Raw genomic sequence first — 15,723 nt, forward strand, 5'->3', positions numbered from 1 at the left:
GTGCACGCCCCGCCCGGGCTTCCGCCTAGACCTCGCCAGCGACCGGAGGAGCCCGGAGATGATGTCATCCAGGGGCTCCGCGGCCAATCAGCTTCAGGGGTCGACCCCATGGATTCCCAGTGAGCTGCTGTCGTTTTGGAGGGTTGGCTTGGGACAGAAGCGGCCGTGTAGCCTGGGAGAAACAAGATGGGGGTGAAGTTGGAGGTGTTTCGGGTCAGTGGGCACCCGAGCGAGTGGGCAGGGGCGTCCTCCGGGATCTGAGGCGCAGGCTCTGAATAGGGAGAAAGGTCCTGAGATTTGAGAAGGACCTTTAGGGTTCGACGCCCCGAGGAGGGGGCGCCGGGAATAGCGGCCCTGGGTGTGAGGAACGGCCTGTGATTAGGGTGGTTTGAGGAGGGGCTCTAAGAAGAACCTAGACTCTGGGGAGGCTCTTGGGCTTAGGGTGCGTGGGCGTGTGTCTCTGGTAGAGGGCCTCCTAGCCTAGGGGAGTAGACTCTGAAGAACGCGGGGTTTGGAGTGCCCCCGGGATCTAACATTGGGACAGGGGCAATGAGGCCTCAAAGAGATGCCTGTGATTGCAGTAGGAGCCCTTGTCCTCCTGGGCCTAGGGTGTGTGCGGGCGTGTGTGTGTCATATAAGAGGGAGTCCCCCAGACTCGGAGGGAGCTCCGGAAATAAGGTCTCTCGGATTAGGAGCGCCAGACTCCCCTAATCCTGGGGTTCTGGGGGGGCGGCCCTGAGGAGGCGCTCCTGGGCTGTGCCCAGCAACCTGGGCTCCTGGCTTCGAGCAACCTCCGCTCCCCCTCCCCCTTCCAGATGACACTCTACCTCACCTTCCCTGTGGCTATGTTTTGGATTGCCAATCAGGCCGAGTGGTTTGAGGACTACGTCATACAGCGGAAGGTGGGCCCGGGGAGAGTTTTCACGGGTTCACTGCAGAGGATGGGGGCGGGCACGGGGCACCAGTGTCTGCCTTCCATGAGCAGACCTGCCTAGGTAGCTCCTGGTTCATCTGTGACTTTATCCCTGCAGAGGGAGCTGTGGCCACCTGAGGAGGACCAGGTAAGTGACATACTCTTTCTCCCACCAGGGGGACAGAGGGGCCTGGGTCCCTGCCACCATGATGCGTTTGGATGAAAATGTTACCCTCAGCTGTGAGCAGGGACATGAGAGCAAAAGGGCACATGGTTTCCTTATTGTCCTCTCCCCGAACAATCAAGCTGATCCCCCTTGGGCCCTGCTTGTAATTGGCACAGGCCCCGTGTAGACACTGAACTCTAAAGCTGTGGCCTGGGGAAGTAGGAGATGGAGGGGGGCTAGGCTCTGAGGTGTGTCCCACTTCCTCCCCACCATTAGCGCCAGCGGCTAGAAGAATTCAAAGAGAGGCTACGGAAGCAGCGGGAGGAGAAGCTCCTTCGCGCTGCTCAGCAGAGCTCACGACCCTCGAGTGCCTGAGTACCACCCATGAAACAACATACGCTCAGTTCTTTGTTTCTCACGGAAGTGTTTTATTATCTGCTTTTGGGGGGTACAAGGAGGGTGCAAGAGGGCTTCAGCCTTCAGGGGGCTTGTGTCTGGGGCTGGGGGCTGCTGTTCCGACGGAAGCCGAGAGCAGATGGGTCCTGAGGGGTGAGGAGAGGCTGGGGGCTGAGGGTCCCAGCTCGTTTCTGCACTCCGTCCTGTGGATGAGGAGGCGTCAGCCAGAGAGAGGGACCAAGGGCAGCGCTGGCCCAAGGTGACACAAACATTGGAAAGAGGGTGCAGGTAGGAGCCGTTGTCCCACCTCCCACCGTCTGCCCCCACCACCCCCGAGCTTCTACGTACCTGAATTATCAACACTTATGGTGGTATTTGAGTGGGAGGCGGGGGTCTTGGGGATCCCACTGGGGTCTTGATCAGAACCCAAGCTGTGTTTCATTACATGTGACATAGACTTATGCGAATATATCAGCTTGTGTACCCTCCTCCCTGGGCTTGTCTTCCCAGGAAGGTGTTCATTCTCTCAAGTCCTCAGTCATGGGGGCAGGAGCCCTGAGTTCCAGCCATGGCTCCGACATTAATATGCCCTCTGCATGACCTTGGGCCCTCTCGGCCTTGTCTGGGCCTTCATTCTCCTGTCTGAGTTGGGTGTTGGATTGGTCAGGGCCTTGTGACCGGCAGGGACACAGGACAAGCACCCCTACCGAGCACTCATCCGCAGGAGGCACGCGATGGAGAGAGGAGGGGGTGGGAGGCAGGGCCAGGGGGCTCAGCATGGCTGTTCTCCCTCAGCCCCAGCAGAACATCACCTACCTTGGAGCCCGCAGGCTGGAAGCCAGGCAGGGCGCTGGCCGTCACACGCTGGTCATCCATGCGGTGGCCCTGGGTGCTGGCCAGCATGTCCATCAGACTGTCCATCTCTGGCACGGGGCCGCTCTCTGCACGGTGTGCAAGGAGGTGGGGGTGGGCATATACACAGATTCCAGGGGACACAGCGCAGTTGGAGCTCCCAGCCCGCCCCTGCCCCCTACGTATGTTCTCCAGGAAGCTCGCTCATCTCTCCCCTCCATCCCTTGCCCCTAGGCCCACAAGCATCTGTGTTGCCAGTTGCCTGCTCACTCTCAGACAGACTCTTGCCTACAGGACCCCCAGATGGTCACTTGTCCTGTACCCCACGCCTGGCGCCCCATTATGCACCCAGACAGCACGCCCACCCTACGCCACTGCCCACTCACCGCTCGTGGAGGGGGTGCCTGGCCCTGCCCGCAGCGAGCAGCGCTGCTCCTCCATTCGGTCACCCTGCACATGGCTCAGCAGGTTGAAGAAGCCCTCTTGGTCAGGGGAGCCTGCCTGGGAGACAGACATACCTGGTCCAGCCGGCCCCTCACTTGGGGGACCCCTCAGCGGCTCCCGCCCCAGCCCTGGAGTCTTGCCTCCTCCTTGGCTCTCACCATGGTCCCCGCCGATGTGCTGCTGTGCAGAACTGCAGCGACTGAGACGCGAGTCCCCTTACCAATCCCAGCCCCCAGGACCCGGCCAGCAGTGCCACTGCGCGTGCCGCTGCCTCAAGGGAGAGGCTGCTGGCAGCCTGTTGTCCTAGATTGGGGCCCGACCACAGGGCGCAAGCCAGGGCCCCACCCAGGGGCCGCCCCCGAATCCCAGCACCCCCCGGCTCACCAGGACCATCACGAAGAGCGCTGACCTCTGCCCTGGGGCTGGGCCGGGCACGTGGACCCTCATGCCCACCAGCATTTCCTTGGGTGGCAAACTGGGTCAGGAGTCCCAGGAGACCCAATCGCTAATTAGGTGCCCTACAAACTAGTTAGTTTTGTCATTCACTGCTCTTGAGGAGTTGGGAGGGTGTGGAGGTGGGATCTGCCTACCTTGACACAGGTGGCTGACCCCCCATCCACCCTCTCTTCCTGGTCCATCTTTGTTCCTGCTTCCTGAGCTCGGTCCACTTCTCTGCTGGCCTCTGGCCCAGCCCTGTGCCAGAGAAGGCTTTTTAAAAGACATACAGGGGAACAGTGGATACAGGGCCCCAAATCCCCTGCTCATAGCACATCTGCTCCCACCCAAGCTGAAGCCCCATAAAGATGATCCCGGTAATTGTTTTGCTGGGAACTGCTGGGGCTGCTGTGGGGGCAGGAAACTCGGTGACCTGGGTTGGGCCTTTGCTGACCTAGCAGGACTCACTGTGCCCCAAGAACTCTCAGGTGGGGTGCAGCGAGAGGCCAGAGCAGTGTCCCCACAGTGGGCGTGGAGGCTGTCTGGGCCCCGTTGGGGGAGGACAAGCCCGTGGGGCGCCTTGGAGGGGGGCCGCAGCCCAGCAGAAGGAAGCAGTGCAGACGGTCTCACCCGGCTGGAGGGGCAGTTGGACCTGAAGACCGCTGTGGCGCCACCAGCAGCCTGGCTCCATCTCTGTCTCTTGGCAACGTCTACTCCTACTCACTGTCCCTGGGCCTGGTTGCCTCCCATAGGCCCCAAGGCAAGGTCCAGGATCTCCTGTCTCCCCAGCACCGATGACAAGTTGAGCTGTCTCTAATTTGTACCTCCAGCCCTGCCTGGGGACCGGCGGCTGCGTTCCTGGGACGGGAGGCGGTAGGAGAGCCCTGCCCCTCCCCCTGCACTCCAGTGGCCCTGGCTTCCCTCCGTGGCCTGGGAGTGGATGTCACCGGGAGAGTCGGACCAACACCCCACGCCCTCCCCCAGATGCCTTTTTGGAGACTAGTTAAAGTTGCTTCCTGGAATAAACGGGCCCCGTTGTCACCACCCCTGCCAGAGTGCAAAGCTTGGTCCTCCGTCCTGGGCAGCGCTTCCCTCTCCAGGGTCCGGGGCCATGCCCTCTCCGTGGCCCCAAGTCCTCGATGCCAACGTATGTCCCGCTCCACCACGGATGTATTTTGTTTCCTGGGGCTGCCTTACTATGTCACAAACGGGGCATCTTAGACATTTGTTGTCACACAGCGGTGGAGGCCAGACGTCTGAAATCACATCGGCAGGGCCCTGCTCCTGAGACCCGTGGGGGGGCCTCCTCGCCTCACCCGGCTCCTGACAGCTGCCTGCAGGCTTTGGGGCTCCTTGGCTTGTAGCTGCAGTGCTTCAGTCTCAGCCTCTGTCACCACATGACATTCCTCATGTGTCCTTGTCTTCATATGGCTGTCATAAGACATGGAGGCCAGTCATACTGCTTTAGGGACCCACCCTACTGCAGTGTGACCTTGCCAAAACTCACCTGCGACAACTCTGACCCTATTTCCAATAAAGTCACATTCTGAGGTCTCGGGGGTTAGGATTTCAATGTACTTTATTGGGGAGGGGGCGGGTGGACAGGAGCCCATTCAGCCCACAACAGCTGAAAAGCCTGGTCATCCCCACCGAGTACATGTGGGGCGGCAGGAGACAGGCTGTGAAGCTAGAGGCGAGCCCAGCTTTCTCGTGGTCTCCTGGCTCCCCGTGCGGCCCCTGCAGTGTATCCTCCCCCGCCCCAGGAGTCGCAGGGGTCCCTTTCTTTCCCTGCTCAGAACTCTCCCTAGGTCTTCATTGTCCTTAGAAGAAAACTCAAACAGCTTGTGGGCCATGAGGATGTTCTGGAACGGGCTGAAGACGGCCGCGCAGCTCTGAGTGCTAAAAGCTGTCGAGATGGCACCCTCAGTGGAGGAGTTGTGCTAAGATGTGACTTACATCTCAATAAAGCTGTAGAAGAAAAGGAAGGAAAGGAGCGGTGGAGGGAGGGAGGGAAGGAAGGAGGGAGGAAGGAAGAAAAAAGGAAGGAAGGAGAAAGAGAAGAAAGAATGAAGGAAGGAAGGAAAGGAAAAGAGAAGGAAAGGTGAAAAAAGGACCCAAATCCCTGTCGGGGGTGGGGGGGACAAGCCCTCCTGCTTTGCCTGGGACTGTTCCAGGGGTCGCAGGGTCCTGCACCCCAGGAACCGCTCAGTCCCAGGTAGGTCGGGCTGGGTCATTCCTACCTTGTCCCACAGGAGTCTGGCCTTTGTGGTTCCTCCAACCTCACCTTCCACCCAGCCCTCCTTACCCCCCACCCCCTGCCCTCCTGTGCCCTCCTCTGCCTGGGTCAGTGCATGGCAGCTGCTTGGTGTCACTCAGAGTATGTCTGAGGCCCCCCTCAGAGGGAGGTACCACCCCCAATAAAGCACCCCGACGTCGCACTTACTACCATATCACTGTTTCCCGTGGGGCAGAATCGATTATTTTCTGTCCCTTCCCTCCTGAACTCAGCTGTAAGTTGCGTGTGGCAGAACTTCGGTTGTCTGTCCCATCCTGTCCCATGCAAATGGCAAAGGGCCTGGTACCTGGTCGACTCTTAATAGTCACTAAACGAAGGAACCACTTCAGGACTCGGCCTTCACACGCGTGCGTCCCACTTTCAGTCTGAGAGCTCGTTCGTGGCGGTGCTGCTGGACTGCACCCTGTCTGAGACAGGGCGTCAGCCTTGGCTGGCACACACGGCGGGAGCGGGCCCTGAGGTTCCGAGTCGAGTGTGAACTGAGGTGTGTGTGAATGTGCCAGCGGCTGAGCATGCCCTTCAATCCACACATGTATGAGGCTGCAAATGTGTGCACAACCAGTGAGCATGAGGCTGTGAGGAGCCTTCCTCCTGGAACAAACTCTTGATTCAAATTCGAATAAGCCTACTCATCACAGAGCCTTGCTCACAGGTCCTGCTGAGACGGGTGTCACTGTCCATACTGTGCTCCCTCTCAGGATCTCTGGGAGGGTGGAGTTCACAGTAGGTGCCGGCTTATCTCCAACCCTGAGTTTACCAATGTTGCCCGAGCTTGCTGCTGCTGCTGCTAAACTCTGGGGTACAGAAGGGAAGTGGGCCACGGGTTTGTAACCGCACGGCCCCGTGGGCACACAGCATCCCTCAAACATAGAGAAGCTTGTGGGTGTGCCCGGGGAAGGTGAAGGGGTTATTACTGCCCTGCAGTCCCACTTTCTCGCTGCACGCAAGCAGGGGACGTGTGTTCGAGCTCACGTTTGTGTGTCGTCGAGGTGGGCCCTCCAGAAACTTGGTGCCAGTCTGTTTGGGCTCACCCACTTGTTCACTCTGTGAGGGTCCAACCTTCCAAGAACTGAGAGGGGCCAGGTGTGCCGGGGCGAGGCCAGGTGTGCCGGGGCGGGGCCCGTACCAGCGGGGCGGGGTCCACGTGGGTGACGCTCGGGGCCACGCCCCCACCTTGGACAGACCCGGAAGCAGCGGCTGGCCCGTTGGGGAAGATGGCGCCCTCGGGGTTGAAGGCTGTGGTGGGGGAAAGTGAGTGACGACCCGGGCCGGGCTTTTGCGTCCCCCAGGGGGCGGGGGCCAGGGGCACTCGGACTCTGCGACCCCGGCGGCGGGGAGTTGGGGGCCGGACTGGGCGTCTAAGCACCCGACCCTGGAGGGAGCGGGCGGGAAGTTGGTTCCAGCTGGCCGTCCCGGCTCCCCGCTGCCGGAGCTGAACAAAATTGGGAGACTGGATTCTGGGGACCCAAGGGATGGCGTACGCAGGTGTCAGGGCACGGATTCCTGAGCCCTCTGGAGCCGGGGAGAAGAAGGCACAGCTGGACGACCAGATTCCCGGGTCTCGGGGCGCTGCAAAGCCCGGGGGGCTGGACTCTTGGGGCACAATGCTGCGGACTGGGGCTGGGCTGGGTGCTCTGAGCAGCGCACCCCAGATGGTGTGAACGTTCAGGAGTGTCCAGATCCTCTGTTCAGTTCCGGGGGGGTGGGGACGCCTTCCTTTTTGAACCCCATGCAACGCGAGGACCCAGGCATCCAGGCCGTGCGGCCGAGTTCTGGGGGGAGGGGTGGAGATCGCCCGCTCCCGAACCTCGGGTAGTTCCGGCCTCAGCTGCTTCTTCCGCCCTGGCGGTTCTGATAACCGTGATGACATTCTGGCAGGGCGGGGCCGTCCCTTCCCTTCTGCACCCTCAGCTAGGCAGGACAGAGTGTAGCCCAAACCCCCGCACCCCAACTGACAAAGGAGCCTGGCACACAGTGGTTAACCTGGAGGCCGGAAAGCCACTGATTCCATTTTACAGATGAGGAAACTGAGGCTGGAGGTCGGGTGATGGAATGACCATGGCCAGGCACATTTCAAAGCTGGGAACCAGGGGATCCTGTGTTCTAGTCTAGTGGAAACTGATGGGGGTGGAGTGGGGGCTCTGGTCCAAACCTCCACACCAGGAGAACTTAAGGTAGCCCTTGGGGGAGCCGAGAGTCCAGCTCTGGAGGCAGGAAGACCTAACTTTCCAGTTACTGTTTATCTAAAGTGTATTTATCTAGGGGCTACTTCTGTACCAGGCTCTGGGCCACTTAGGCCCTCAGGGTGGTTCGTCTAGTGGGTCTAGACTAACTTCAGTTGAACCTCAGTTTCCCTGTCTATAACGTGGGGCAACACCAGCAGCCATGTCACAGAATGGGAGGGGGAGGAGTAAACAGTAGGTAAGATGGAAGTCCAGCCTGGGATTCCGAAGGGTTGGGGTGTGGTGGGGCCAGAGGACCCAGCATCCTGAGCCCACCCTCCCCTACAGAAATTTTGAGCGGAGTCATTCGGAGCGTCAAAAAGGACGGGGAGTGGAAGGTAGGGGTGAGGCAGAACGCTTTGTTCAAATGCCGGTGGGAGTCCCTGAATGTGGGACCACTCCCAAACCCCCTGAGAAAGCCGGGCGGGTCTGGGATGGGATGGGAGGGTGGGGCCCTGGGTCCCCCCGTTCAGCCAGCTCTTGAAGCTGACAGTCCTGTCCACCACCCCAGCCCCACCTCGGGGCAGCTTCAGCCTCCCCTGCCCACTTGAATGTCCTTTGGTCCACCCGCCCACCCGTCTGGACAGGTGCTCCTCGTGGACCACCCAAGCATGCGCATTTTGTCATCGTGCTGCAAGATGTCAGACATCCTGGAAGAGGGCGTCACCAGTGAGTGAGCACCTCCGCCCTGTGCTCCCCGGATGGGGCCTGAGTGTGGGAACGCGTCATGGGCAAACCCCGCCCCCACAGGACTCGTGACTGTGGCCCCTGAGGGGTCAGCCTCCCCGGCTGTTCAACCCCTGTGTGGGACCCTGGGTAGAACTCTCAGGGCAAACTCAGCATGGGACCCCCAGAACACATAGCTTCCTATGGGAGGCCCCTGGGGGTGTGAGTTGTGACCCTGAATGTGCAGAACACTGCTCATGTCTGATGCTCGCCATGTGCCCCAGTCCCAGTCCCACCTTTCTGTGTCCCTTCCTCTGTTCCTACTAGTTGTTGAGGACATCAACAAGCGGCGAGAGCCCATCCCCAGCCTGGAGGCCATATATTTGTTGAGCCCTACGGAGAAGGTGCCTGTGTGAGCGAGTATGTGTGAGCATGTGTGGGTGTGTGGCTCTGCGTGTCTGCACGTGTCTGGGGGCACAGGCAGCAGCTGGGGGCTGGGGCAGAGGACGGATGGGTCAGTGGGTGCAGGGCCAGGCCTGGAGAGTGACCTGCATCCCCCAGTCAGTGCAGGCCCTGATCGCAGACTTCCGCGGGACCCCGACCTTCACCTACAAAGCGGCACACGTCTTCTTCACAGACAGTGAGTGAGGATAACCTGAGGAGAGAGTAGACTTTGGCCTGGGGGTGTGGGTGTGGCTCTGACCTAATGTCCCCTCTCGCCCACCCAGCCTGTCCGGAGCCTCTGTTCAGTGAGCTGGGCCGCTCACGTCTGGCAAAGGTGGTGAAGACACTGAAAGAGATCCACCTTGCCTTCCTGCCCTACGAAGCCCAGGTACAGCCCGGCCTCGTCCTGGGCAGGGTGCGGGGATCTGTGACCAGATGACTCAGGTTCTCTCAGAAACAGACTCTGAGACAAGTAAAGGGGACGGTAAGTCAGAAAGGAAAGGAGCCAACATAGAATGAATGAGGCCCTACCACTGTGGGCACCTGGAGCTGGGTCCCACTGGGCAACTGCAGGGCGTGGCGCAGAGCAGCCTCTGAGTTGTCTTGCCCATGGCAGGGGGGCTGGGGTGTTTCTCCGCCTCTTCCTCCGGGCACCTGTGTCCTCGCAGGTGTTCTCCCTGGATGCCCCTCACAGCACCTATAACCTCTACTGCCCCTTCCGGGCGAGTGAGCGGACAAGGCAGCTTGAGACGTTGGCCCAGCAGATCGCCACGCTTTGTGCCACACTGCAGGAGTACCCAGCCATCCGCTACCACAAGTGGGGACCTCACCCTGATGCTGCCCCCTGACCATGACCTCGTCCTGCGTCCTGCCTTTCACCTCTTTTTTAATCCCAGCCCCAGTCCTTACCCTGCTACCTGACTCCTACCCCTGACCCCCTCCTTGACCTCAGTCTGTGCTTGGCCCTCCCCAGCCCCACGCCCTAAGGCCCGTGTCTGCCCATCCCCCCCACAGGGGCCCAGAGGACACGGCCCAGCTGGCTCATGCAGTCCTGGCCAAGCTGAATGCCTTTAAGGCAGACACTCCCAGTTTGGGCGAGGTAAGGGGGTGCCCTTGGGAGGTGGGACAAGACCCTAGCCGGGGTCTGGCTTAATGTCCTAATCCCTGCCCACCCCCCGCTACCCCAGGGCCCCGAGAAAACCCGCTCACAGCTGCTGATCATGGACCGGGCGGCCGACCTTGTGTCCCCACTGCTGCATGAGCTCACATTCCAGGCCATGGCCTATGACCTGCTGAACATTGAGCAGGACACATACAGGTAGGCAGACCCCAGAAACCCCTTGCCCCCATCACACCCACCCTAGGTCCCAGGTCCTCAGGGAGTGCTCTGTGTCTCCGCACTCCTGCAGGTATGAGACCACCGGGCTGAGCGAGGCCTGTGAGAAGGCTGTGCTCCTGGACGAGGACGACGACCTGTGGGCCGAGCTGCGGCACATGCACATCGCGGACGTGTCCAAGTAGGTGCGGGGCCCTGGGCGTGGGCCCTTCTGCACCGAGGTCCCCGCCTGGACTCTCACCACCAGTGCTACCACCCCTCCCCCAGTGGGTGCCCGGCACAGGGCCTCCCGCCCTCAGTGAGTGCACTCTCTCTACAAGCCACGCCCCTCAGCCCGCTCCTCGGTGTGTCCCCAGTGTGGGCTTGCACATGGCATCGCGCAGGGGCATGCGTCCCCAGGCTCCCGTGCTTCTCGGCCATGTGACCCCCATGCTGCCCTCAAACTGCAGTCTTGGTACCAGCCCCCAACCTCACCCCTGCCCACCCTCATGGCCAGGAAGGTCACAGAGCTTCTGAAGACATTCTGTGAGAGCAAGAGGCTGACCACTGACAAGGTACGGCCTGCCTGCATTAGGCCGGGCACCTTGGGAGGAAAGCCGCCCCCCAGATTGGGGGGCGGGCCTCAGTCTGGATTCCAAGCCTGGCGTGGGAACCTCACCGCCATGCTGTTCCTAGGCCAACATCAAAGACCTGTCCCACATCCTGAAAAAGATGCCACAGTACCAGAAGGAGCTGAACAAGGTGAGCAGGGGCCAGGAACCTGCTCCCCCCGGCTCCTGCCCCCCTGTCTCCCCTTGACTCGGTTTCTGTTACCCCTGACTCCCGCCCCCATCCCGCAGTATTCTACACACCTGCACTTAGCTGATGACTGCATGAAGCGCTTCAAGGGTTCCGTGGAGAAGCTGTGCAATGTGGAGCAGGTGGGCGCAGCTTGGGGGCCGTCAGACTGGATGTGGCCGTGCGAGGGGGCGGGGCTTATTGGCGAATGGGTAGAACCTTCAGAGATCTGGTACCAGAATGACACGTGAGCCCCAAAGGTCTTACCGAGGACCCTGGGGATGTTCCTGCCGTGCCCATCCCCACCAGGGGCTGACAGGACAGCTGCGCTCCATTCCCCGTAGGACTTGGCCATGGGCACCGACGCAGAGGGCGAGAAGATAAAGGACGCCATGAAGCTGATTGTGCCCGTGCTGCTGGACGCAGCAGTGCCCGCCTATGACAAGATCCGGGTGTTGTTGCTCTACATTCTTCTTCGGAATGGTGGGTGGGAGGAAATGTGGGCCTTGAGAGACCCTGATTCACCAGGGTCTCCAGTGGTCCTGGGATCCCCTCCACCCCACGGTACCCCTGTTCTTGAGACTCCCCCGCTGGCCAGGTGCGCCAGACTTACAGACACCCCTTTGGGATCCCCCGCCATCGACCTGGGGAACTCCTCATTGGTGCGAGAGCTCCATGAACAGGGAGGGCCCCCCAAATCTAGGACTTCTCCAGACTTGGCCCCTCAACTAATTCTAGAGGACCCCTGGTCTGCTCCTCGAGACCCCACGCCCACTCAGGGTTCTAGCATCAGGACTCTCCCTCGCACCAACGCTGGTGGCTTCCTTGATCCTGAGGACCTCCCCACTGCAGGTCCTGGGGCCTCCTCGCAGCACCGCCAACCCAGGAAGTCTCATGGCCCCCTCTGTCCCCCCGCCCTCCCAGAGCCCACTCCCCAGGAGAGTCCCACGCAGGTAAGCCTGCCCATCCCCCTCTCCCAGGTGTGAGTGAGGAGAACCTGGCCAAGCTGATCCAGCACGCCAACGTGCAGGCCCACAGCAGCCTCATCCGGAACCTGGAGCAGCTGGGAGCTACTGTCATCAACCCTGGGGTATGCTGGGGCCAGCGCCTGGGGAGGGGGCATTGAGTCGGAGCCCGGGCCCCGGGCGGGTGGAGGGCACATCACAGGACTGGGGTCCACAGGGTGTGGTATGGTTTCGGGGGGACAGAATGCTGTGCAGTGATTGCTCTGGGGACCAGGGAGCACCAGGGCTGTCCCCAACTCTGAGTCATGCAACAAATGGGGCGGGGCAGAGGCGGGCCCGGTCCAGGCCACGGTGCAGTGTGGGGGGTGTGGTCCGAGCCCCCGGGGGTGGACAGCAGTGCTGCCAGCAGTGGGCGAGGACACAGCCGACCCTGGGCTCCTGGACGCCTCAGAGGACTGCTGTGCACCCAGCACACACACAGCTTCTGATCAGCTTTCCACTCAGCCTCTCCTGTCTCTGGCCTTCCCCATCCCCCCCCCCCCGCCCCGGGCCTCCACGGCTGGGCTGCGCCGCCGTGGAGTCTCACCTCCTGTCCCTCTCCCAGTCGTCTCTGTCTCCCACCTCCCCGCTCCCCTGTTCCTCTCTGCTCTCCCACCGCTGTGCCCATTTTTCTCTCTACCTCTTTCTCTTTGCTCTCACTCTGTCTCACTGCCTGTTTCCTCCTCCTCCCTCTCTCTTTCATTCTCTCTTTCTAGTCCTCTGTTCTATTTCTCCATGTTTTTCTGCAACACACTCCAAAATAATAGGAGCCCCCAGCCCCACCTATGACCTGCCTCCTTCTCCCCAATTCCCCCACTGGCCTGCTGCACCCCCCCGTAGGGCCCTGGCACCCCCAGCCGGCTGGAGCGGAGGGAGCGCTTGGAGCCCACCTACCAGCTGTCCCGCTGGACCCCAGTCATCAAGGACGTGATGGAGGTACCACGGGCAAGGGGCGAGCACCAGGGGGGTGGGGCTGGGGACCGACCCCTGCCCCCGCCAAGCCCTGCCCAGCCCCAGGCATCAGCCCAGCCCCCTTCACGCTCATGGAAAACCCCTTGTTACAGGCGTCCCCAGTATCCCGTCTGCTCTGCCAGGGGGCACCCAAACCTGCACCCGCCGAATTGGTGCAGCAGTGGGGCCCTCCGTGGGGTGTCTCATTTTCTCTCCATTCACCTTCCACTTCCTCTGTCCTCCCTCTCCCTAGTCTTCTCCCCTGTGCCTGGGGAAGACCCCGGTTCCCCCCTTTGCCTTCCCCATACCAGCCCTTGGCCATCCTAGGCCCCAAAGGCAGCAAAACCAAAAAGGACCAGGTTGGGGGGCCCGGCTTCCTGGCCTGCTGTCCTAGCCTGCCTGCTGTCCCTGGGGAGGCCTAGTACTTCCACTCACTCGGCCCCAGTGAGCTTGGCTCCTCCATCCCCGTGGACCCTGGATGCCTGCATTCCTGGGTCCCTGAGTGGCTGGGGTCCTGGACTGTTGAGTCCCAGGGGCCTGGGAGCCCACACTGCTGAGTCCTCGAGAGGCTGAGGGTCCAGACTCCTGAGTCCCCAGGGGGTGGAGCTGCAGATGGTGGCTCCTGTCTGGTAGGATCTTGGCCCCTGCAACACCCAGTGAGGGGTCCCCGAGCGTGGGCCCCCTCGCCCGGAGCCTCTCCCCTAAGCGTCGCTCTCTGGCCCCCAGGATGCGGTGGAGGACCGGCTGGACCGCAAGCTCTGGCCCTTTGTGTCCGACCCCGCCCCCGTGGCGCGCTCCCAGGCGGCCGTGAGGTGAAGGGCCAGGGACGCCCCGAGTGGTGCCCGGGGCTGCTAGGTGAGGGGCGTGGGGTGTCCTGCCCAGACTGACCTCTGTCCCCACCCCCACCCCCACCCCCACTTCCGCCTGCACAGCGCCCGCTTTGGCCACTGGCACAAGAACAAGGCTGGGGCAGAGGCGCGGGCAGGGCCCCGGCTCATCATCTACGTTGTGGGTGGTGTGGCCATGTCAGAGATGAGGGCCGCCTACGAAGTCACCAGGGCCACTGAGGGCAAGTGGGAGGTGCTCATTGGTGAGTGGCCGGGATTGGGGTCCTGGGCCGGGGCGGCCTGGGACCTGGACGCCCCTGTGCCTGGGTTCCCCGGGTGCTGGCGCAAGGCTCCCTGGTGCTTTAGAGGGGCGGGCCTCGCCATCTGGAGCCCCTGCAGGGCTGGCATCTGAGATGGGGGAGGGGGCTGGGGCTGGGTTTCCTGGGAAGGGGTTGCCAGGGAGCCGGGGGCCTGGATTCCCGTGTTTCTGAGGAGCGCTCAGAGTCAAGGCCTGGCCTCCCAGGACCCTAGCTTGGGGGCATCCGGGGCTCAGGTGGAACCCCACGTCACGCCCCCCCCTCCTGTCCAGGCTCCTCACACATCCTCACTCCAACCCGCTTCCTGGATGACCTCAAGACCCTGGACCAGAAGTTAGAGGACATTTCCTTGCCTTGAACCGCCGTACCCACCTTGAACCGCACCCCTCCTTTTCCAGAAAAATAAACACCTCTTTGCTGCCTGGGACCAGGGCCCACCTTGTTTCTTTCCTGGGGAGCTGTCACAGGCCAGCCTCTCACGGTCCCATTCGCTGGCCTGGGCCTCTGGCCCCGACACGCCGTGTTGTCCTGCCTGAGGACGCCTGAAGCCCATGTGGAGATTAAGAGCTTGGGCTCTGGTTGGAACATTGGCTCCATGACTGTCTAGCTGTTAGGTCTCGGCTAATGTGCTGGGCTCTCCTTCCAAAAAACGGGCCCAGGAATGGCCACAGCCTTGCAGAGGAAATAGGAAACAGTGGCAGAAAGCAGATGGGTGACAGCTGCTGTTCCTCCGTTGTCACTAGAGTTACCTTGGCTGCTCCCGTGGGATTGTTAGGGTCCCTGACAAATGGCGTGAACCTGCACACTCGCTCCCAAGCCCCCAGGGAGGGCCCTGCAGCCCTGCAGGCTGCGGGGGCCCCTCCAGCTCCTGGGATCAGACTCTGCATTGGTGTGCGGACCAGCACACAGCGAGTCAGCACTCTCCCTGCTCACCCTCCCCCTTGCCCCCAGGGTGTTCCCGGGGGTCCCTAACTGCAGGACTTACCAGAGCCTTTACTGGATATGCCAGTTTTCTAGGGCCACCGTAACAAAGTACCGCATTCCAGGTGAGCGGAGGCTGGAAGTACAAGATCAAGGTGTCGGCAGGAGGCCCCTCTCCTGGGCTGGGGGACAGCTGTCCTCTCCCTATGTCTTCATGGTCTATCCTCTGTGCAAGCCTGTGTCCTAATCTCTTAAAAGGACACCAGCCGTGTCGGATTAGGGCCCACCTTAATGGCCTCATTTTAACTTAATTGCCTTTTTAAAGGCCCTTCCTTTAAATACAGTCATATTCTGAGGTACCAGAGATTAGGGCCTCAATGTATAAAATTTGGGGGGAAACAAAGCCCAGGACACTCATCTAAAATGAGATGTGAATCCAATAGCACTAAGACAGACGAGGTGGTCTCTGGGCCACAAACACACAGCCGGGCAGACAGTCACAGCAGAGGGGTCTGTAGGAGGTCAGAGGACACTGTAATCAGCCTAGTCTGGGGGCAGTCCGGAAAGACTTCCTGGAGGAGGTGAAGTTGGCTCTCAGAATGAAGTCAGGGAAGGGAGGAGAAGGCTCAGTGGAGGCAAATGCAGGAGAGTGGCATGAAGCCAGAGGGAAGGTACCGAGGGACCACAAGACCTGAGAGCCACACAGGGCCTGGCAGGCGGTGGTGAGGATGCCGGCGCTTGGGGACGGGCACAGGC

General features: G+C 61.3%; 3 protein-coding genes across 4 annotated transcripts; 2 read left to right on the forward strand and 1 right to left on the reverse strand.

Annotated features, from left to right (window-relative positions):
• The first annotated feature begins 61 nt into the window (after positions 1–61).
• Positions 62–1,495, forward strand: LOC129064958 (protein PET100 homolog, mitochondrial). Its single transcript, XM_054566226.1, has 4 exons — positions 62–213; positions 816–902; positions 1,032–1,061; positions 1,356–1,495. The coding sequence occupies exons 1-4, from the start codon at positions 187–189 to the stop codon at positions 1,452–1,454; spliced, it is 243 nt and encodes an 80-aa protein (XP_054422201.1). The 5' UTR covers positions 62–186; the 3' UTR covers positions 1,455–1,495.
• On the reverse strand, positions 1,473–3,002 carry PCP2 (Purkinje cell protein 2). The gene is made up of 4 exons (XM_054566225.1): positions 2,930–3,002; positions 2,714–2,828; positions 2,292–2,416; positions 1,473–1,678 (listed from the first exon to the last, which is right to left on the reverse strand). Exons 1-4 carry the CDS (start codon positions 2,930–2,932, stop codon positions 1,559–1,561), a joined length of 363 nt encoding a protein of 120 aa, XP_054422200.1. The 5' UTR covers positions 2,933–3,002; the 3' UTR covers positions 1,473–1,558.
• Positions 3,003–6,688: 3,686 nt separating this feature from the next.
• Positions 6,689–14,466, forward strand: STXBP2 (syntaxin binding protein 2). 2 transcript variants are annotated; one of them, XM_054566227.1, is made up of 19 exons: positions 6,689–6,753; positions 8,013–8,062; positions 8,312–8,393; positions 8,718–8,794; positions 8,952–9,030; positions 9,119–9,222; positions 9,503–9,651; positions 9,849–9,933; positions 10,022–10,152; positions 10,244–10,351; positions 10,667–10,724; positions 10,846–10,911; positions 11,010–11,090; positions 11,292–11,430; positions 11,928–12,037; positions 12,792–12,887; positions 13,629–13,714; positions 13,835–13,992; positions 14,319–14,466. In XM_054566227.1, the coding sequence occupies exons 1-19, from the start codon at positions 6,717–6,719 to the stop codon at positions 14,402–14,404; spliced, it is 1,782 nt and encodes a 593-aa protein (XP_054422202.1). In that variant the 5' UTR covers positions 6,689–6,716; the 3' UTR covers positions 14,405–14,466. The 2 variants fall into 2 exon arrangements, with proteins under 2 accessions (XP_054422202.1, XP_054422203.1); XM_054566228.1 differs by lacking the exon at positions 8,013–8,062 and having other exon boundaries at positions 6,701–6,753.
• The last annotated feature ends 1,257 nt before the right edge of the window (positions 14,467–15,723 follow it).

Source organism: Pteronotus mesoamericanus, unplaced genomic scaffold (assembly GCF_021234165.1).
Source record: "Pteronotus mesoamericanus isolate MK-2021 breed Mesoamerican mustached bat unplaced genomic scaffold, CSHL_Meso_final contig_171, whole genome shotgun sequence".
NCBI classification, from domain to species: Eukaryota; Metazoa; Chordata; class Mammalia; order Chiroptera; family Mormoopidae; genus Pteronotus; species Pteronotus mesoamericanus.